General features: G+C 50.9%; 1 protein-coding gene across 4 annotated transcripts in view; it reads right to left on the reverse strand.

Moving 5' to 3' along the window:
- DNMT3B (DNA methyltransferase 3 beta) overlaps window positions 1-15,344 on the reverse strand; it is a 38,660-nt gene extending 23,316 nt beyond the window's left edge. For 3 of the 4 annotated variants that reach the window (XM_081148608.1, XM_081148606.1, XM_081148609.1), the window contains exons 1-3: window positions 1,420-1,592; window positions 1,074-1,236; window positions 26-87 (exon numbers count right to left, since the gene is read on the reverse strand). In XM_081148608.1, the coding sequence (XP_081004734.1) occupies window positions 26-87; window positions 1,074-1,236; window positions 1,420-1,449 (255 nt within the window). In that variant the 5' untranslated portion in view covers window positions 1,450-1,592. Of the gene's footprint in view, window positions 1-25; window positions 88-1,073; window positions 1,237-1,419; window positions 1,593-15,064 lie in introns of those variants that run through there. The other variant, XM_081148607.1, reaches the window with a different exon arrangement.
- Between the last annotated feature and the right edge of the window lie 1,775 nt (window positions 15,345-17,119).

The following is a 17,119-nucleotide window of genomic DNA, read 5'->3' on the forward strand; positions in this document are numbered from 1 at the left end:
GACAAAGACAGAGTAGAGCCCATACCTGAGTATAACTTAGCAAGCTGGAGACCTCTCTCTTGGACAGTCGTGAGCTTGATCTGCGACCTGCAGAGGAAAGCGAACCAGAGTCTGTGTTTTGTGGAAGGGGCAGCGCCAGGCAGGTCAGTAGCCATGGCTTCCTTTGCTGCTGGACAGCCTTCTGTGGCCTCCTCTGGGCTATGGCCTGGGATTTCACTAAAGCCACTGGCATCCTCAAGGGTTAACTCTTAGCCACTCAGGTCTCATAATCACCTCAAAGTATTCATAAAGCAACAGTGAGCAGGGCCAGGCACGTTGTAAGACCCAAAACAATAATACTAAAGGTTCTTGTGAGAGAAGGCATCAAATTCCTTCCAGAACTGTGCTGCCCAATTCAGTGGCCACTAACTACACTTAAATGAACAATCCGGTGCCTCCCACATCAGCCGCATTTCAAGTGCTCGCATGTGGCTAGTGGCTACTGTAGGGAATACAGAAATAGAACACTTTCACCCGTGCAGAAAGTCCTATCAGACAGTGCAGCTCAAGGAGTTCTCAAAAAGAACATGGGACAATACAGGATTTCTTAACCAGATGGGTTAGAAAGCCTCGGTGGGGAGGATCCCAGGTCATCTGACCTGGGAACTGCTGAGGGGTGGGGGGGAAAGGGTGGAAACAGAAACAAGCCTCAGCCACTCCAGCCTGAGTGTTTTTCCCCAGTCAGTCCCAGATGCAGGGGACACCCCGGCCCCACTGCAGAAGAGCGGAAGACCCCAGCCTATGCTGCGACCACCCCCATTGTGACTGGGGGAAAAACAGGGATCGTGACCTTGGGGTCACCTCATCAGTCTCAGCTGAGGTGGGAGGAGAGGAAGGAGGCCAAGGGCCGTGGCAGGGATGAGAAACGGGCTTGGCTCTGCCCACATCCTTCCCGTCCCTGGGAGGTGTGGAGGTTGTCAGGGACCAGACCCTCTCCCCACAATCTGCCTGCAGCCTGCTCGATGGGATGCTCCCGCCCGTCCCAGCTGTGGTCCAGTGTCTGCCCCACCGCACCTCCCCACAGGCCCGGCCACCTCTGATCTCCGGGGTGCTGATAGCCTCCAGTATCGGGGGCGAGGGCGCGTCCTTTGAGTCGGAGGACTGGTTGCTGCAGTCCCCATTGGTGAGGATGGAGTCTTCCCTCCCGCTGGCGTCCTCCTCTCTGCTGAGCTGTCTGGTGTCTCCCTTCATTGTTTCCTGTGAGAGAGTCAGAATGGATGGGGTAGCAATAAAGCAAGGGCTGGAGGGGGCAGCATACCCCCAAACTTCCCAGCTATGGCTCTATGTCCTCAGGCCAAGAGAGACTCTAGGAAATATTCTCAGGGTGATGCTCCTGCCCAAGGACCCACCCAGACTGCCCCCCATAGCCTGCCCCCTCACCAAACTCGGAGGCTCGGGACTTGGTTCCATGTGACCGGGCTGCCCGAAGGCTCAGATGCCAGCACCCAGGACAGAGGAGGAGGCTGGGCCTTGGTCTGAGGCTCAGGCTGCTCTGTGCAATTAGCTGGCCACTTCAAACAATGCCATTTAGGAACCGCCTGCCTTGGCCTTGTGTGCCGCCAGTCTTGGTCCCCTCTGCCCCTGGCCCCTTCTCCCTGCCCAGCTTCTGCAGGGCCTCAGGAAGCCAGTGCATTATTTTCCCTCCTGACCCCTTTGTTTGCTCTCTCCCTTCCCCTCAATCTCCAGGTCCTCTTCCCACCGCCCCCTCCTCCCCCACAGAACAGCTTCTCTCTTCTCCATGGCAGCACAAGCCCCGCCCCAACCCAACCTCAGGGACCCATTGGTCTGCTGGTCTGTCGCTCTTTCCTCTCCTCCCTCACCAGCTGGGGCTCAGAGTCCCAAGTTCCCAAGAATGGAAGGGATAAGAGGAGGCACAGGCAAAGGACTGGGACAGTTAACAAGAGGCATGCCCCCCATCTGCTCCAGCCTTACCCCGCTCTGGGCCTCTGTCTCCCCACTGCTGCCCCTCCTGGTCACGGCATCATCACTAGGCTATTCAGCTAAGACCAGCTCAGGCCAGGTCTTCATAAATGGGTTCAAGCGCTGTGTGACCTTCCACCTGGACCACATTTGTTGGCAGCAAGAACCTGTACCTTTCGCTCATTTATTCCTCCTAATATCATTGTAGGTCCATTTTATAGAAGAGGAAAACTGACACATAGACCTTACTACTGTTAAAAAACAAATATCCCATCTAAAAAGTGGGGCCAATGCAAAATTAGAGCCTAGGTACAGGGTGAGGCACTCAGACTGCTATTTTCTCTCTTTTTTCAATTTTTTAAAAAAATTTTATTGATTTTTTTTTTTAGAGAGGAAGGGAGAGAAATAGAAACATCAATTTGTTGTTCCACTCGTCCATGCATTCATTGGTTGATTCTTGTATGTGCCCTGACCAGGAATCAAACCCACAACCTTGGCTTATTGGGACCATGATCTAACCAACTGAGCTACGGCCAGGGCCAGACTCCTTTTTCTTAGTTTCCCCACAACAGCTCCAGAATATTTGGCACAACTTTATGACGTGGAACCCAGCCTAGGAAAGCTTCCCCAGGGAACGGCTGCCTGCAGGCATTAAGCACTCCCGGCCCAAGCCCCGTCTCAGCCGGAGCCCTGTCTCGGTCCCTGAGCCCACCTCGGGAGCTTACCACGTAGTGACAGATTAGACAGAAAGCCAGATGACACAAAGTGCCAGGTGACTCACATTAGCATCCGGGGTAGGGGTCCCTTCTAGAAGCATCACCTAGACCACAAGGCTGCAGTGGTGACGCTGGCGTCATGCCGACCAGGGGGCGCTGTGGGACTCCCTCTGAAGGTCCCACAGCGCCCCCAGGTGGATTCCCAATGTAACTGGGGGGGTGGGGGTCCCAATTCCATCCTCTGCAACTGTCCATTCCCCAGACGTGGGCGTAGGGCAACTAACTACCCTCTGCTACTCTCCACATGGCTTAAGAACCCGTACCCTTCAAATCACCTGGGAGGCAGTTAGAACTGAAGAATCTCGGGCACCTACTAAATCAGGATAGACATTTTCAGAAGACCCATGGATGATTAATATGCAAGTTAAAGAGGCACTGTTCTGGATATAAATGTAAACACTGATTGAGTATAATGTGGCATTTACCCCCGTTGGTTCTAGGCTGTTGCAGGTTCAGTTCCTCTCAACACATGTTAAGGAATCTCACCAACCCCAGGGAAAAGGTAATGTCTGACCCGGCCTAATCAGCTGCTTCTCAGCCCTGACCTGGAAGAACAGGCTAGCTGACCTATGGCCAGTTCCGGTGAGACCAAGCAGCCAGAATCCCAGGAGAACTGCTGGAGTGTGGTCCAAAGTAATAATTAATTTCCTGCATTTCACCCCAGGCCAAACCAGTGAACTAAGTAACCTGGGTGGCCTGGCACGAGGTGGAGGCTGGGCCATGGGTGTAAGACCCCAGGAGGATCCATGTGCAGCTCTGTGGAGGAAGGGGTACTCATGGTTTCTAATGAGGAGCTGGTAGCAGATCATATGCTGAATTAAAGGGCATGACTTCCCTCCTCTCATGTGGGGGACCCAGAGTTCCCTCAGACAGCCCCTAACTGGGTCAATCAACTAGACAGGCCCAGGTGAGCCTACTGCCCAGAGCCAACAATGATTAACTACCTCAGGCCTTCCCCCAAGGCCTCAGCATTGCCAACTTGTGCTGCCAGCCTGCCTGAGGGACATGTGAGCAGAGCCCTTTCCCAAAGCCAGATCTCAACATTCAGGAAAACTCTGCCCCTGGAATCAGATCCATGGGCCCTGGAGGAAGATTCAGGGAAGAAAACCAACCAGCTATAAGCGTCCCAGCTACCTGGGTGCCCTAGGGTAAACTAAGCAGGTAAAAATACTCTTTCCAGTTATATAATTCAATGTGATTTCATAAAATATTCCTTCCGAGTTTTCATCACTCTGGGTTTGCGATGACATTAACTTCCCTAGTTGCCTTTCTGCCACCACACACACCAGCGTCCAGAACCTACACCCATGACTGGAAGATGCCCAGCTCTGTTCCTCTACCCCTGTCCACATTCTACAGAGGTAAGTAAAGTCAGCCCCAGGTGTGAACCGCTGCTGTTCCCTTGGCTTTGAAGCCCTCCCACCTCCCTACCACTTGCCTCCTTATTGCTCAGATTCCAGAAACCACATCTCAAAAGCAGGGATGCTTTCTCCCACAGGCCTCTGCCTCAGAGTACTCCCTCAGAGTAACTTGAGGAGTAACAATCCTCAAGTAAAAATACAAATCCCCTCACATAATATAGTAATTTTTTCAGTGTTAACTAGATGTCAGGCACTCTTCTGTGCTTCACCTGTATTAACTCATTTAATCCTTAAATGTGGTAAATACTATTAGCCCTATTTTACAGATGGGCAAACTGAGGCAGATAATTTAAGTAACATAAGACATACTTGATCAATGTGACTTGAAGTTCTTGAGTCCAGGGAAGTTAAGTAAGAACACACAAATTTAACTATGCATGCTCTTGGCAACAGGAAGAAATCAGCATCAGGGACTGGTGTGTAAGGATAGATACAAATCTCCCACACCTCATCCCATATATCTGTTTGGCTTCTAGTGACTCAAGATTGACATTTCCCGGATAATGTATTCCCCCAATACAAGCCCACTGCTTTATCTTGTGTGATCATTCCAGGGCTAAAGGATAAATTGGCTATGTTACCTCCCTGAAAGAGGTGGCACCTTCCTATGGGATTTTCCCAGAGTGGCTGGCAAACCAGCTTTCGAACTGCGCCTTGTCACTAGGCGGTTGTAGTAACAGTTCCCAGGTTCCTACTTTAAGCTAAAGGCAGTAGGAACATCTCTTAACCTGCACTCCATACTGAGGCAGGTCCTGTTATCAATCTGCTCTCAACAGGTTCAGATGAATTAAGTCACCCAACAAAGTAGCAGCCCTAAGACTCATGCCCAGGCAGTCCAGGACACGTGCCTGTAATTGCTGTACAGGATAAAGTTAAAACAATGCACCCTCCCCATCCCAGGGGCTACAGTTTTTTGGCTGATGGAAAGGGTATACCAGCAGAGTATTTACCTTCACAGGAGATAGTGATCGAACCTCCTGATGCAGAGTGAACCCTGACTGACCCTCTCCCAGAGGTTGGGGTCCAGCACGTGATTGAAGGGTGGGCAGCACTGAAAGGTGGGCTCACCCTCAAGGTTCTTCCTGCAAGGCCCTGCCTCATTAGTGAAGGGTGCTCGTGTTCAAACTGAACCAGGTCAGACGTGTACAAATGCAATGTGGCAGACATCAGGGTGAGTGGCATCCCCAATTAGACTCATGGAGGAGGCCCTGAAACGCACCATCCCCCCAACCCATCCAGGAAGCTGAGAAGTGATGTCATTCATTTCCTCCAGGCTGGCACCAGCAGCAGAGCTATTTCACAGCACCTTGTAAATGTTAATTACATTAATTAAACTCACAATGCAGGAAAGGGGGTGGGGAGGTATAACCAGGAAGTAGGTGGGAGGGGGGCCACTTGGGTATCCCCGCCCCACCATCAGTGCCCCGGGGCTTAGATTCAGTGAAATAAAAAGGGAGAGGTTGAAAGATATTCCCACCTCCCCTATTTAAAGAAAAGCCTTCTCCACAGCCTCTGGGAGGGGACTCTAGACTTCTGAATCTTCCCCCTTGAAGGGCAAGTCTTTCTTAGCTGCTCCCGCTGTCCAAGATTCCAAAAGCATATCTGAGATGGAGCCCTTATTATGCAGCTCAGCAAAACCAAACTTATGACTGTGAAGCTGGGGGGGGGACGGGGGGGGGGGGGGGACGGCAGACCCCCTGCCCAGGCCCACACAGCAACTAAATGACGGTGATTGAGGCCTCATCCAGGGGACAGGTTTTGAAACACCTTAAAAACAGTATGGTAAATAGTTATACAAGGTAAACCCAGGGAAGAACACCCCCCAGGTGAGTGGAAAGGCTGGGAGGCACCAGGCATGGGGGAGGGTAAGTACAAAGGCGAGGGGGCCAGAAAATAGAACTCGAGGTCCCAGTTCATTGCCTTTGCTTGATAAGGAATCTCCACTAAATTCCAGAATAGATTAGATTCACACGAAAGCAAAAGCCCTCGATGTTTTTCTCAAACCCCAGGTTTTATCATCTGTAAAATGAAGAGACTCTGCCTAATTAATTCCCTGCATGGTTGGTGCTAAGGATCCCAAAGGAGGTGACAAAATCCTGAGACATGGAAATAACGCATTCCCGTCTGCCGTCTTGCCAGACTTCCCAGCTATGCCTCACACAAAGCAAAGTATCCCTCATCCCTGATGACTCAGAAGGCATTTGAGAATTGCTGTGCCTCTAGGTCTTCTTATAGCAAACACTGGGCTTTTGCATATTTATCAGAATTATCAAAAGAATGGATCCCAGTAGGGGTCAAATTGGACAAGTATAAAATATTGGCTATGTGAGGATGTTCCTTGCAGCATTGCTCATAATAGCAAAATACTAACAAACACTTAGATGTTACAACTGTGAATGGGTTGTGATAAAATTATGTACCATTACCTTTTAGACAATTCACAGAAAGAAAAAACAAACTAGGACCATAAAGATCTGAAAAGATATGGCAAATTAAACTGGAGTTTATAGTCAAACTTTTTACCCTATATAAACAGAGTGCAAGCAACCAGCCCCCTTCTCCTACAGTTATTTGAGAAACCCTTAGAAGGGTGTTCAAATGGAGAAGGAAGCCAGGAATAACCCGTAGAATGATGAGTGGGGCAGCATTAAGGAGCAGAGGGTGCTGGGAGCTGCCATGCCCACTCCTGGGACCATGTGTGCCCCTTGACAAAACCAAAGTCAAAGAGCCCTCTGGCTGCTTCCCAAGGAGGTGAGGAAGGAAGGGGACCAATATTCTGAAAAGCCACTGCCTTGGCTCTGCCCCTCACAGTGGGCTGCACTCACTGCTACCGCCAATGCCTTAAATCTCAAACTGTCTATAAGCCAACACAGTGGAGATATTGAGTAAGCCTATTGGCAATCCGACAATATGATCTAAAAGGCCAACTGTCCATATATCCAGTTACAGGATCCTACTGCTAGAAACTGACCTAACCCAAAGTTCTCACTAAGACCTGTGTGCAAGATGGTCACTGCTGTCCCATTTGTCACAGCAAAAGCTGCAACAAATGACCACCAATAGAAGGTCTGGCCAAATTACATGCAGTTAAAGTGGGGAATACTACCGAGGTCAAGAACAAGGTAACTATTTTTAGATGAGGCCATGTAAAGTGAAAAGTCTGCACACCTCAGTACAATCCCATTTACTAATTTGTTAGCACATGCATTAAGCCATGTTCCTCCAGCATTTTTTTTCTCTAACTGTAAAAAGTCTGATCTCTCAGGAAGGTCCTTGTGAAGAAACTGACTGACCACCATATGCTCGTGTTAATTTTATAATCAGAAAGCAGACTTCAAAACACAGACGTCCAAGAATCATTTCTTCCTTTGAAAGTGGTGGTTCAAATGATCCTTTCAACCTAAAACTATCTGCATGGTATGAGGCGGGAATCTCATCTTCCCCTACAAGGAAACCCAGACACCTAGAATAACTATGCCCCAACTCCACCTCCTTTATAAAGATCCACTATGTACAGAGGATGTTTCTGGGCTCACTTTCCTTTTGTCATTTACCCTTTGCCACCACTTTCAACCATCATAGCTTTATAAGTGCTCACACCTAAGGCAAGCCTGCCAACCTTATTGAAAAATTTCACCAATATTCTCCTTGGATATCACCACGTTTGTGTTTTCTTATTTTTAGTTTCCCTCTTTTGGCCCCAAGATTTCTTTTCTATGGAGATTAGTAGCTCTGCACACACAAAAAAATTTAGACAGCATTTCTAGTTGCTTCCATATGGGAGCACTTACAGATTATCTCCATCATAATCAGAAAGTAAGTCCTGTGTATTACTTTTCTTTTCTCATCCTTACCTAAGGACATGCCTTTTATTGGTTTTAGAGAGAGAGGAAGGGAGAGGGAGAGAGAAACATCGGTGTGAGAGCCACACTGGCCAGGGCATTACTTATTTTTTTATAACACAAAATTTTCAGCCCTGGCCAAGCGGCTCAGTTGGTTGGAGTATCCTCCCGTACACCAAAGAGGCTGCGGGTTCAGTTCTGGGTCAGGCCACATCCCTAGGTTGTGGCTTCAATCCCCCATTGGGGTACATAAGGGAGGCAACCAGTCAACGTTTCTTTCTCTCTCCCTCCCCCTTCCTCTCTCTCTAAAAAAAACAAACAACAACAACAAAAAACCAATAAAAACGTATCCTCGGGTGAGGATTACAAAACAAAATTTTCACAATACAAAGGAAAACTAAGAGGTAGGAGGTAGAGGGAGTGGGTGAAGGTGGTCAGAAGGTACAAACCTCCAGTTTTAAGATAAACAAGTCCTGGGAGACGTGGGGCATATGGTTAATACTACACTGTGCACTTGAACGTTGCTGAGTGTAGAGCTTAAAAGTTTTCACCACAAGAAAAAAAACCCTGTAACTATATGAGGTTAAAATAAAGGGAATTATATACAGAGATAGGCTTTTTAAAAAATATGCTTTTATTGATTTTTTATAAAGAGAAGAAGGGAGAGAGAAACAGAAACGAGAGGGGAACATCTATCAGCTGCCTCCTGCACGCCCCCTACTGGGGATTGAGCCCACAATCTGGGCCTGGGCCCAGACCAGGAATCAAACTGGGGACCTCTTGGTGCATGGGACAACACTCAACCAGCTGAGTGACTTTAAAAAAACTAGCCAGTTACCCGGTGGTGGGGTTTCAGGCCTACCCACCTCAGCACAGGGGGTGCAGCAGGCCGGCAGGCAGAGCGCCTTAACCCAACACATCGTGCGCCCTGCCTGTTCTGCGGGTCCAAGCCACGTGAGGACAAAGGTCTCAAAGAAATTTAACAGCATTTCAATCCGGATTCTACCCCTCACGGGCTGGGTGGCCTTAGGTAATGGCTACAATCATATTTAATATTGAACAATCACATATTAATATTTAATATAACTGTGCTTATAGCTCAACACATTACATCCTAGGACAGTTCCAGACACTGCGAAAGGCCCCGCTTACCCATTCATCAGATAGGAGGTTCATGCTATGTTTCAGGTACCATGCTCAGCGCTGCGATTCAAAGGCAGACAACGGCCAGACAGCCCCTGTCCTCATGCAGCTGCCAGTGGGTTAGGAGGGTGGAAGGGAAAAGAAAGCTAGGAGACAGTTAGGATAATAACAAGGTTGGTTCACCCCAAAACCTACACAGCTCTTACACTACAGATATCCTTTTGCCAAGAGCTCAAGAAAATAAGATTCCACCCACACCTTTATACACATTTGCTCAGAATTCTCCAAATCCTATCATCCAGTTGCACACTTCCTCCCATATAACCCAGAAAAACCCAGAACCACCCAGAAAATCTGTCAACAGCACCTGCCTGTTCAGGCATCCAGCCTAGTTAACACTCCACTTCTCACCGCATCCCAGGTGAGCTGGTTTCCTCTCAGTGTCTCCTGTGGGTTCCAGTGCTGCAGCTACATGACACTCTGAGCAATGCCTACTTTTGCTGCTTTAGCCAAGTCACAGAACATAGTCATGGAGCCAGGGTGCCAGGGGCCCAGCACTGTGCTGGCTGCTGGGAACACCGACCAAGGGGCAGTATCCCTTCTCCAGGATCTGGAGTCCAGTGGAAGCCCTGGAGCCAGCCCCAGTGGGGGCCCAAGCATGTCCACTTGCAATAGGAAGCAAATGCAACTGGAAACAAATGCTGTTTAGGAAGAGGCCCAATTAACGTCAGAAGGTAGGGCTGCAGGGAAGGATGAAAAAGAAATAATTAGGTACCCCCCATGTTCCCGTCCCCAGCCTGTTCTAGAGGCAACCAGTCCTCCACCCAGCCTGCAGCAGAGGACACCTGACAGAGGGGTCAGACTGAGGGCAGACTGAGACCTCCCCAGCAGTACTCTTTCCCTGCAGCCAGGCCTGTACCTCCCAGGCAGGGTACTAGAAGATTCCTCTGCTCTGGGAAATAAGACAGACCCAACAGCAGAGAATTTCCTTCCAATTTTGGGAGACCAAAAGACAAGTTCAAGTCATTGCTTCACAAAGAGGCCCTTCAGTTTTCAAGTCCCCCAGACAATTTTGGTCCCTCTCAAATATGGAGGTAACATTCAAAACTTAAATATTAAAAATGAAAACAGTAAAAACAACTATATTCAGAAATAAGTATTAGAGGGAGCATTGAACACTAGGATTCACTTTCTCAGGGAGATAAAAACAAGATGAAGACACCATTATAAATGGAATTTGTAGAACAAGAACTCTTCAAAGCACAAGACAGAAGTTCAAATAGAGGTTTGGCAGCTGAGGATATCACCCAGAAAACAACATTAAGGACAAATGGTCACAGGAGATTCCACCAGGCCAGGAGACTCAACATCTAACTAATAAGAATTATAGAATGAGAGCGGGGGGGGGGGGGGGGGGGGGGGGGGAAGGGAGGGGATGATCCAAGGAAATTTACTCTCAGCCTTAGGATGAGAGCGCCCGCCCCCAGCCAGGTTGGGCCCTCCTCCCCCTGCACTCCCTCTCCCACATACCTGGTCAGCATCACCTGTCTCCAAAAGGAAATTTATTGGTTAAGAACCTTTTCCCACTGACAACTGTTTATCTCTCTCCCACCCATCCATTCTCAGTCATTTTTGGAAATGCATTTCTAATTTCCTGCTCATTATTTCACAAATTTCCCCCTCCCACAAATTTCAAAGACTGTAAAAGACCATTTTCGAGAAAACTTAAGTTTGAGCCTCAACTTGCAAAACCAAAAAGCAGAGGGTTTGGGGGAGGGGGGCAGGCAAGGGTTTGCACAAGGGCAGAGGCCATAAACCACACTGAATGGATGGATGGATGGATGGATGGATGGATGGATGGATGGATGGATGGAGGAAGGAAGGGAGAAAGAAAGAAAGAAAGAAAGAAAGAAAGAAAGAAAGAAAGAAAGAAAGAAAGAAAGAAAGAAAGAAAGAAAGAAAGAAAGAAAGAAAGAAAGAAAAGAAAGTCTCTGTGGGTGAAGTGACTTAAGCAACTGGGCCAGGCAAGCTGCTCAGAAAACATGAACAGAAGCCAGTGACTGCAGATTCCAAAGAATCTCCTCCCACCGTTACCCAAAACTGTCCTCCATCTGCTTGTGAAGCCGGTCCCAAGGTGACAGCAGTGCCCTCCTAAATCTAAGACTTCACCTTCCTTTCTTCACTACTCTGTCCTTTCCATGGGATCCTCTCCCTCCACTTAGGTAGGGCTCCTGGTCCTGACTACATTTTCCTTCAATCCTGGAAGAAACTGAGGCCCCAGAAGGAAAGCAAAGCACGGGTTCCCTTGGGACCGAGCTCACAGGTGAGGACTAGTTTCTTCTTAGCATCGGAAGGTGAATTTGGTTTTCATTTGTATCAAATACAGTAAAAGTCAGTTTCTGAAATATTCAAATTTCTTGCACAAACAGTACCCGGCTCTTTGCTCACTCCCTGGAAAAACCTGACAATGCTAACAGGACTGTATTTCTTCCTGGAAGTCAGCCATAACCATTTACCAATACTTGAGTGTTTACTACATAACATGCAGCATTTATTGAACCTTCGGCATGTGTGTTTTTAAATCTATAGCAATTCAACTTATTTAAATGTCAACATCCCCTGGGATTGGCCAACAATGCATCCCTATTTTACAGAAGGAACAACTGAGGCTCAGTTCACCAGCTTATAAATGGAGCAAATAGGGATATAAATCCAGATTCAACTTTAAAGCCCAAACCCCTTTTGTCTTTCTATTGCCTTGGACAAATAACACGACCCAACAAATAACAAACATTTTACAATATTTAGGGACACCCATCTAACTTGTTAATGACCAACTAAGCCTTGCTTAGCTAAAAGGCCCCTGGATTCCATTTAGTCCTCATAGTCACTCTACTGGGTACTTGTGAACTTGTACCCATTATACAGACGGAAACAAAACAAAAATCAAGAAAGGGGTGGGAGTTCTGCCTACAACCTTAAAAAGTAGGATGCAGCAGCCCTATGTGCAGGCTTCCTCTGCCATCTACCAGGCCACTTCTTCCAGCCATGGCCAGACACACCTGTAACCTGCCCTGGGCGTTTTCCCTGCTGAAGTGGCAAACTATGTCCTGAGATAGTGGCAGATGAGAAAGCATTCTGAAAAGAACTAGCCACCAAGGTGTGTAAGTGACCGGGTATGCCAGAACCCCAGTTCCATCAGCTGTAAAAGGGGCCCAGCGAGAACATTAGCTCCCCACAAGAGAAACAACTCCATCCATCACTTTACAAAGAGGGTGGTGTGCAAGGAAAATGAGGTATTCTGGACTCCTCCAGCCCCAAGAAAATGAAAAATCACCCTAAATATATGATTTTTAAAAAACTCACTCAACACAAGCGCATGCCTCAGTTGAGGTCCTGTAGCTATCAAGGGCTATGGGGAGGGGGATCTTGCCATAGGGTAGGACCCAGAGTTTCAGTTTTAGCGAGGATCATGTCAGATGAAATTGGAAAAGGTGGCTGAGACTGGAGGCCGGACAGCTGGCATGAGAGCTGATCTGAGACAAAGGACTCAATCTCAAGATAAGTTTTCCTGGAAGAACTTGCCCAAAGCCCACATCGCAAGCAGGTCCCTGGAGTTGCAATAATGAGGGAAGACAGGCACTTCTGAGACATAGGCCCCACGTGGCTGGAGGAAGGGAAGAAAGGGAAGTAGCCTCCCCCAACTTCACCTCCCTAGCTCCTCCCCTTAGCCCCCTGCAGCTCCCAGATGCTCCCCCCACCACCACCACCTTCCAACATTTGCAAGGGGAGGGGGTAATGCCTATGGTTTTAAGGAGCAGGATGCAGCCAACCCCAGACCTGGCCCTTTGTCTCAGCCCTCTCCACCCCAAAGGGGAAGGGAAAGGATCTTACTTAGATCTACAATTAAGGATTCACGGTAGGCCCCAGGCTTGCGGGCGGGGTTGGGGGGGAAAGGTATAAAATGGCCCCAACCCATGATAGAAAACCAGGGCTCCTTTCAAAAAGGAACAAAGGCGCTCCTTCCTGCCAACTCCCAAATCAAGGACAATTATTTGGAAAAACTTTCATAGCTGACAGGAACAGTACCTTGGTGGAAGGCAGGAAAGGAGGGGCCAGCAGGGGTACCCCCTTCATCCCCAAGTCTTATTAGTGGTTACCCTTAAAAGAGGGGCTATTGGTCAATTAATGCAGACGTCAACATTCACCACCTGCTATGTCAAGCACTATCCCTTTGAGTCCCCACCTGAGCCTAATGTGGTAGGTGGTAGGGGCTATCCCACCCACTGGATATCTGAGGAGCGGCGACGGTTAGAGGTTAAATCATGCATAAACTGGTTTAATTCTTACATAATCTGGGGTTATTCGTCATGTTCCCATTTCACAGATGTTAATAACAAAGATATAAAAAGCAAAAGACTTCCTGGGACAGATTTAAATATGGGCCAAAGATTCATGCAACAACCTAAAGAGGGCAGCCTGCTTAGCCCAGATGCTAGATAATGATGCCAAGAGTGGAAACTTTTATTGAGGGATTACTGTGTGCAGTTCCTATCAAATAGGTACCATCATCTCAACTCTAGGAAAAAAAAAAAACCGAGGCTGCACCTGGGGGGTCCAATGGCCTCCACTCAAGAAGCAAAGCAGGTCAGCCTCCTAGGAACTTTAGAGTGAGAGCCCGGGCAGGGATTTGCTTCCCCAAACCAACTGCCACCAGTTGGTCAAAACCCAGAGTATCCAGAAGTCAGGAGGTGGTCCAAGGTTTATACTCTATCTTTAATTCTGTTTTAACTCATGAACTTTTCGCCTTGAGGGCAGAGGATCGGGAAGCAGGTGCGGGGAGGTGGAAGCATAGAGGCCCAGCCGTCTCCCTCGGCCCAGGGGCTAAGGGAAGCGGGCAGGCTGGAACCGCTGGCCTGGGGCTAGGGCTGGGCCCGCAACTCCTGCAGCCTTTCCCTGCCACAGGTGAGTAACTGAAGCAGGAAAAGCTGCGCCCAGAGCAGCTCCTTGCTGCCAGCTTACCAAGTCCGCCCTCCGCTTCCCCCTTCTAGCCTGGGAAGTGGGGCTCGCATGCACCCTCCCTCGCCAAGCAGTCGCACGGCGGAGGAAGCCTGTCTTCTAGGAGGTGGCGCTAGGTACGAGTCTTGAGGCCTCAGCTTGCAAGTTTGGGAAGAGGGAAAAAAGGAAAGTGAGCCCCCAGGCAGGCAGAGCGGCGGGGCAGGGCGGCGCCGCCCCCCGCGGCTCCGCGGGCCAGGTGTGCCCGGGGGACGGCGGCCCCCCCGAGGGCATCCCGGCAGCCCGCCGCGCCTCGCCCTCCGAGGCTCAGGTAGGGCGCACCGGGAGCCAGGGGCCCCGGCGGTCGGCCCGCCCCCTGCTCGCCGGCACCCGCGCCCACTCGCTCTTCTGTCTCGGGTGGGGGGAAAGTTCTCTCAGCTGAACCCCAGGTCCAAGTCAGAAGGCACGGACGTCGGATGCCCCAACTCTCTCTTCTGTTCAGCCCCCCTCCCCAAGGAGGCTCCCTCTCCAGCCGCCGCCAGGTAAGGGCACCCCTCCCGCTGAGCCCCCCTTCCCTCCAGAGGGTCACCCCGCGACGCTAGACCCCAGGAAGGCCGCGCGACCCTCCTCCCCTGGAGTGACCTCCGCCCTCCTCGGGGTCCCGGGCTCCGGCAAGGGGAGCCCTTCCACTCGAATCCCTGCAAGACACACCCCCGGCCCCCCCTTAGCCCTGCCCGCTTCCCGCAAGTAGGGTCCGGGACCTCTCCCCCCCGGCATGCCTGGTGCCAGCCGGCTGCGAGCCGCCTGCCCGGGAGGTACCGGGGACAGGGTCCCCGCTTGCAGCGCCCGCCCCCCGGCCCCCTCCCCCACCGGCCCAGGAACCCCGGGACGGGCGGGGCGGGCCTCCCCGGGGCCGCGGGGCGCTCACCTGCCGAGAGCCTGGCGCGGGCGCGGCTCCGAGGTCGGGCCGCGGGTCCGGGCAGGCGGGCGGGAGGTCGGCGGGCGGCCGCGCCGGGCGCTCGGCTCGCGAATCTCCGGCGCCGATCGCCGAGCTGCGTTTACTTGGGCCGCTTAACCCCCGCGCTGCCGGCCGGGCGCGGCCTCTGGCTCGTCGGCCTGCCAGCGGGCCGGTGGCGTCGGTCGGGGACGCTCGGGGCGTCCACGCGGGCTGCGGCCGGGGGCAGCTGCTGCGAGCGAGCAGCGCGGGCCGGACGGGGCAGCGCGAGAGGGTGGGCAGGGGGCGGTGCCGCGCCCCCTTGTAGCCCCGGCCCGGCGCTCGCCCCGCCCCCGCCCCGGGGCGCCCCCGCCGCAGCCACTCAGAGCCGGGCCTCCCCGCGGGGGGAGCGAGGGGAGGGGACGAGGGAAATTTGAAATCGCTCCGGAGCCTCCCTCCGCCCCTCCTCCGCAGGCACCGCCCCCTGCCCCCGGGCCTGTTAAATCACCCCCGGACGCCCGGACTTTACGCGGACCCCGCAGACCTCCCCGACACTCGTGACTCCCTCCGCGGCCCCTCTCCTCTGTCCCCCGCCCCGACCCGGGGCGCGTAAACACCGACCTGGGTGCTGGGGCCCAGGAAGGGGAGTGTCCCCACGGCAGCCGGGTCCCCTTCACCCCCGCCTCCGGCGGCAGGGTCACCTGGGCGCTGCCGGGCCCCTGCTGCCAGCCACCCGGTTCTGGACCCTCCGACTAGTCCTTCCTTCCGTGCCCAGGCTCTTCAGCCACCCTGAGGGGAGGGGAGGGAAGGGAAGGGACGGGGAGGGAAGGGGAGGGGAGGCGGAAAGGCGGGGTCCCTGGCTGCCTGGGTCCTCGGGTGCAGCCTGCATCAGCAGCAGGAGAACCCCCTTTCTGTTAGCAGGCCTCAACTTCCTCTACCCTTAGAGGGGCGCTGAACTATTGGAAACCACACTTCCTAATATGTATCATACCTGGTATTCATACTTCTAAACAGGGTGGGGCCAACTTAGGTTTACAGTTGTGAGTACGTGACACACAGAGTTTATTCTTGTACTATTATTTATTAATTATTGTATTATTTTCCACACAAACAACTGTAAATCTACGTTTGCCCCACCCTGTGTTTGTTTTTTTTACCTGCTTATGTGTATTAGACTATGAAGGCAGTATCTCTGTGTCTCAGCACACAGTAGGTGCTCAATAAATACGTGTCCAATGAATGAAAGAACAAATAAATGATGATATGATGGCCTTCAAGGCCCTATAGCTGGCTCCTGCCTGACTTTCCAGGCATCTACCTGCTCCCCTTCCTCACATCACTCTTTCTCACCTCTTTGCTGTTCCTCAAACACATTGAGCATGTTCCTGGACATCCTTTGCCCAGACCTCTGCATGGCCAGCTTCTCACCATTCAGTTCTCTCCCCAAAGGTCACCTTCTGGAAAGGCTTTTCCTGACCATGCCCCTTGAACCGTCCACCCTCTCCATCATGCCTATTTCATACTCTTTGTTCCACTTACAGCTATTTGAATCATTTTGTGTAATTCCTTGTTTACATCTTTGTTTTCTGTTACACACACACACACACACAATCAACTCTACTTCATGAGGGCAGAAAACACCTGTCTGTCTTATTCCAAGCTGTATTTCCATTGCCTACAGGAGTTCAATACAAGTTTGATGAATGACTGACTGAATGAGCACAGGTTTCCTACCTCCTGGGCTCCAGCTCTCTGAGTAAAACCAGAGCTTTATCCCTTCACCTTTTACCAGGTATTTGCAAATAAGTACATGGCAAATACTCTGAGAGCTGCAAACGTTTCTAAACTTACTGGCTTTTGTTCAGCCTAGGAACTTGAAGAGAGGCTAAGGAGATACAAAGGTGAAATATGCTCAGCAACCAGTGGAGCCTCATGTGAATAGATAGCAGGAACTCCTTGGCCTCTGGCATAAACATTCAAAATTGGGTTCCAGTCCATTGGTACACAAAGAAGAGGTATGTCTGTAGAGGAAAGAAAACATATGTGAGC

This window comes from Miniopterus schreibersii, assembly GCF_964146895.1.
Source record: "Miniopterus schreibersii genome assembly, chromosome: 10".
Lineage (NCBI taxonomy): Eukaryota > Metazoa > Chordata > Mammalia > Chiroptera > Miniopteridae > Miniopterus > Miniopterus schreibersii.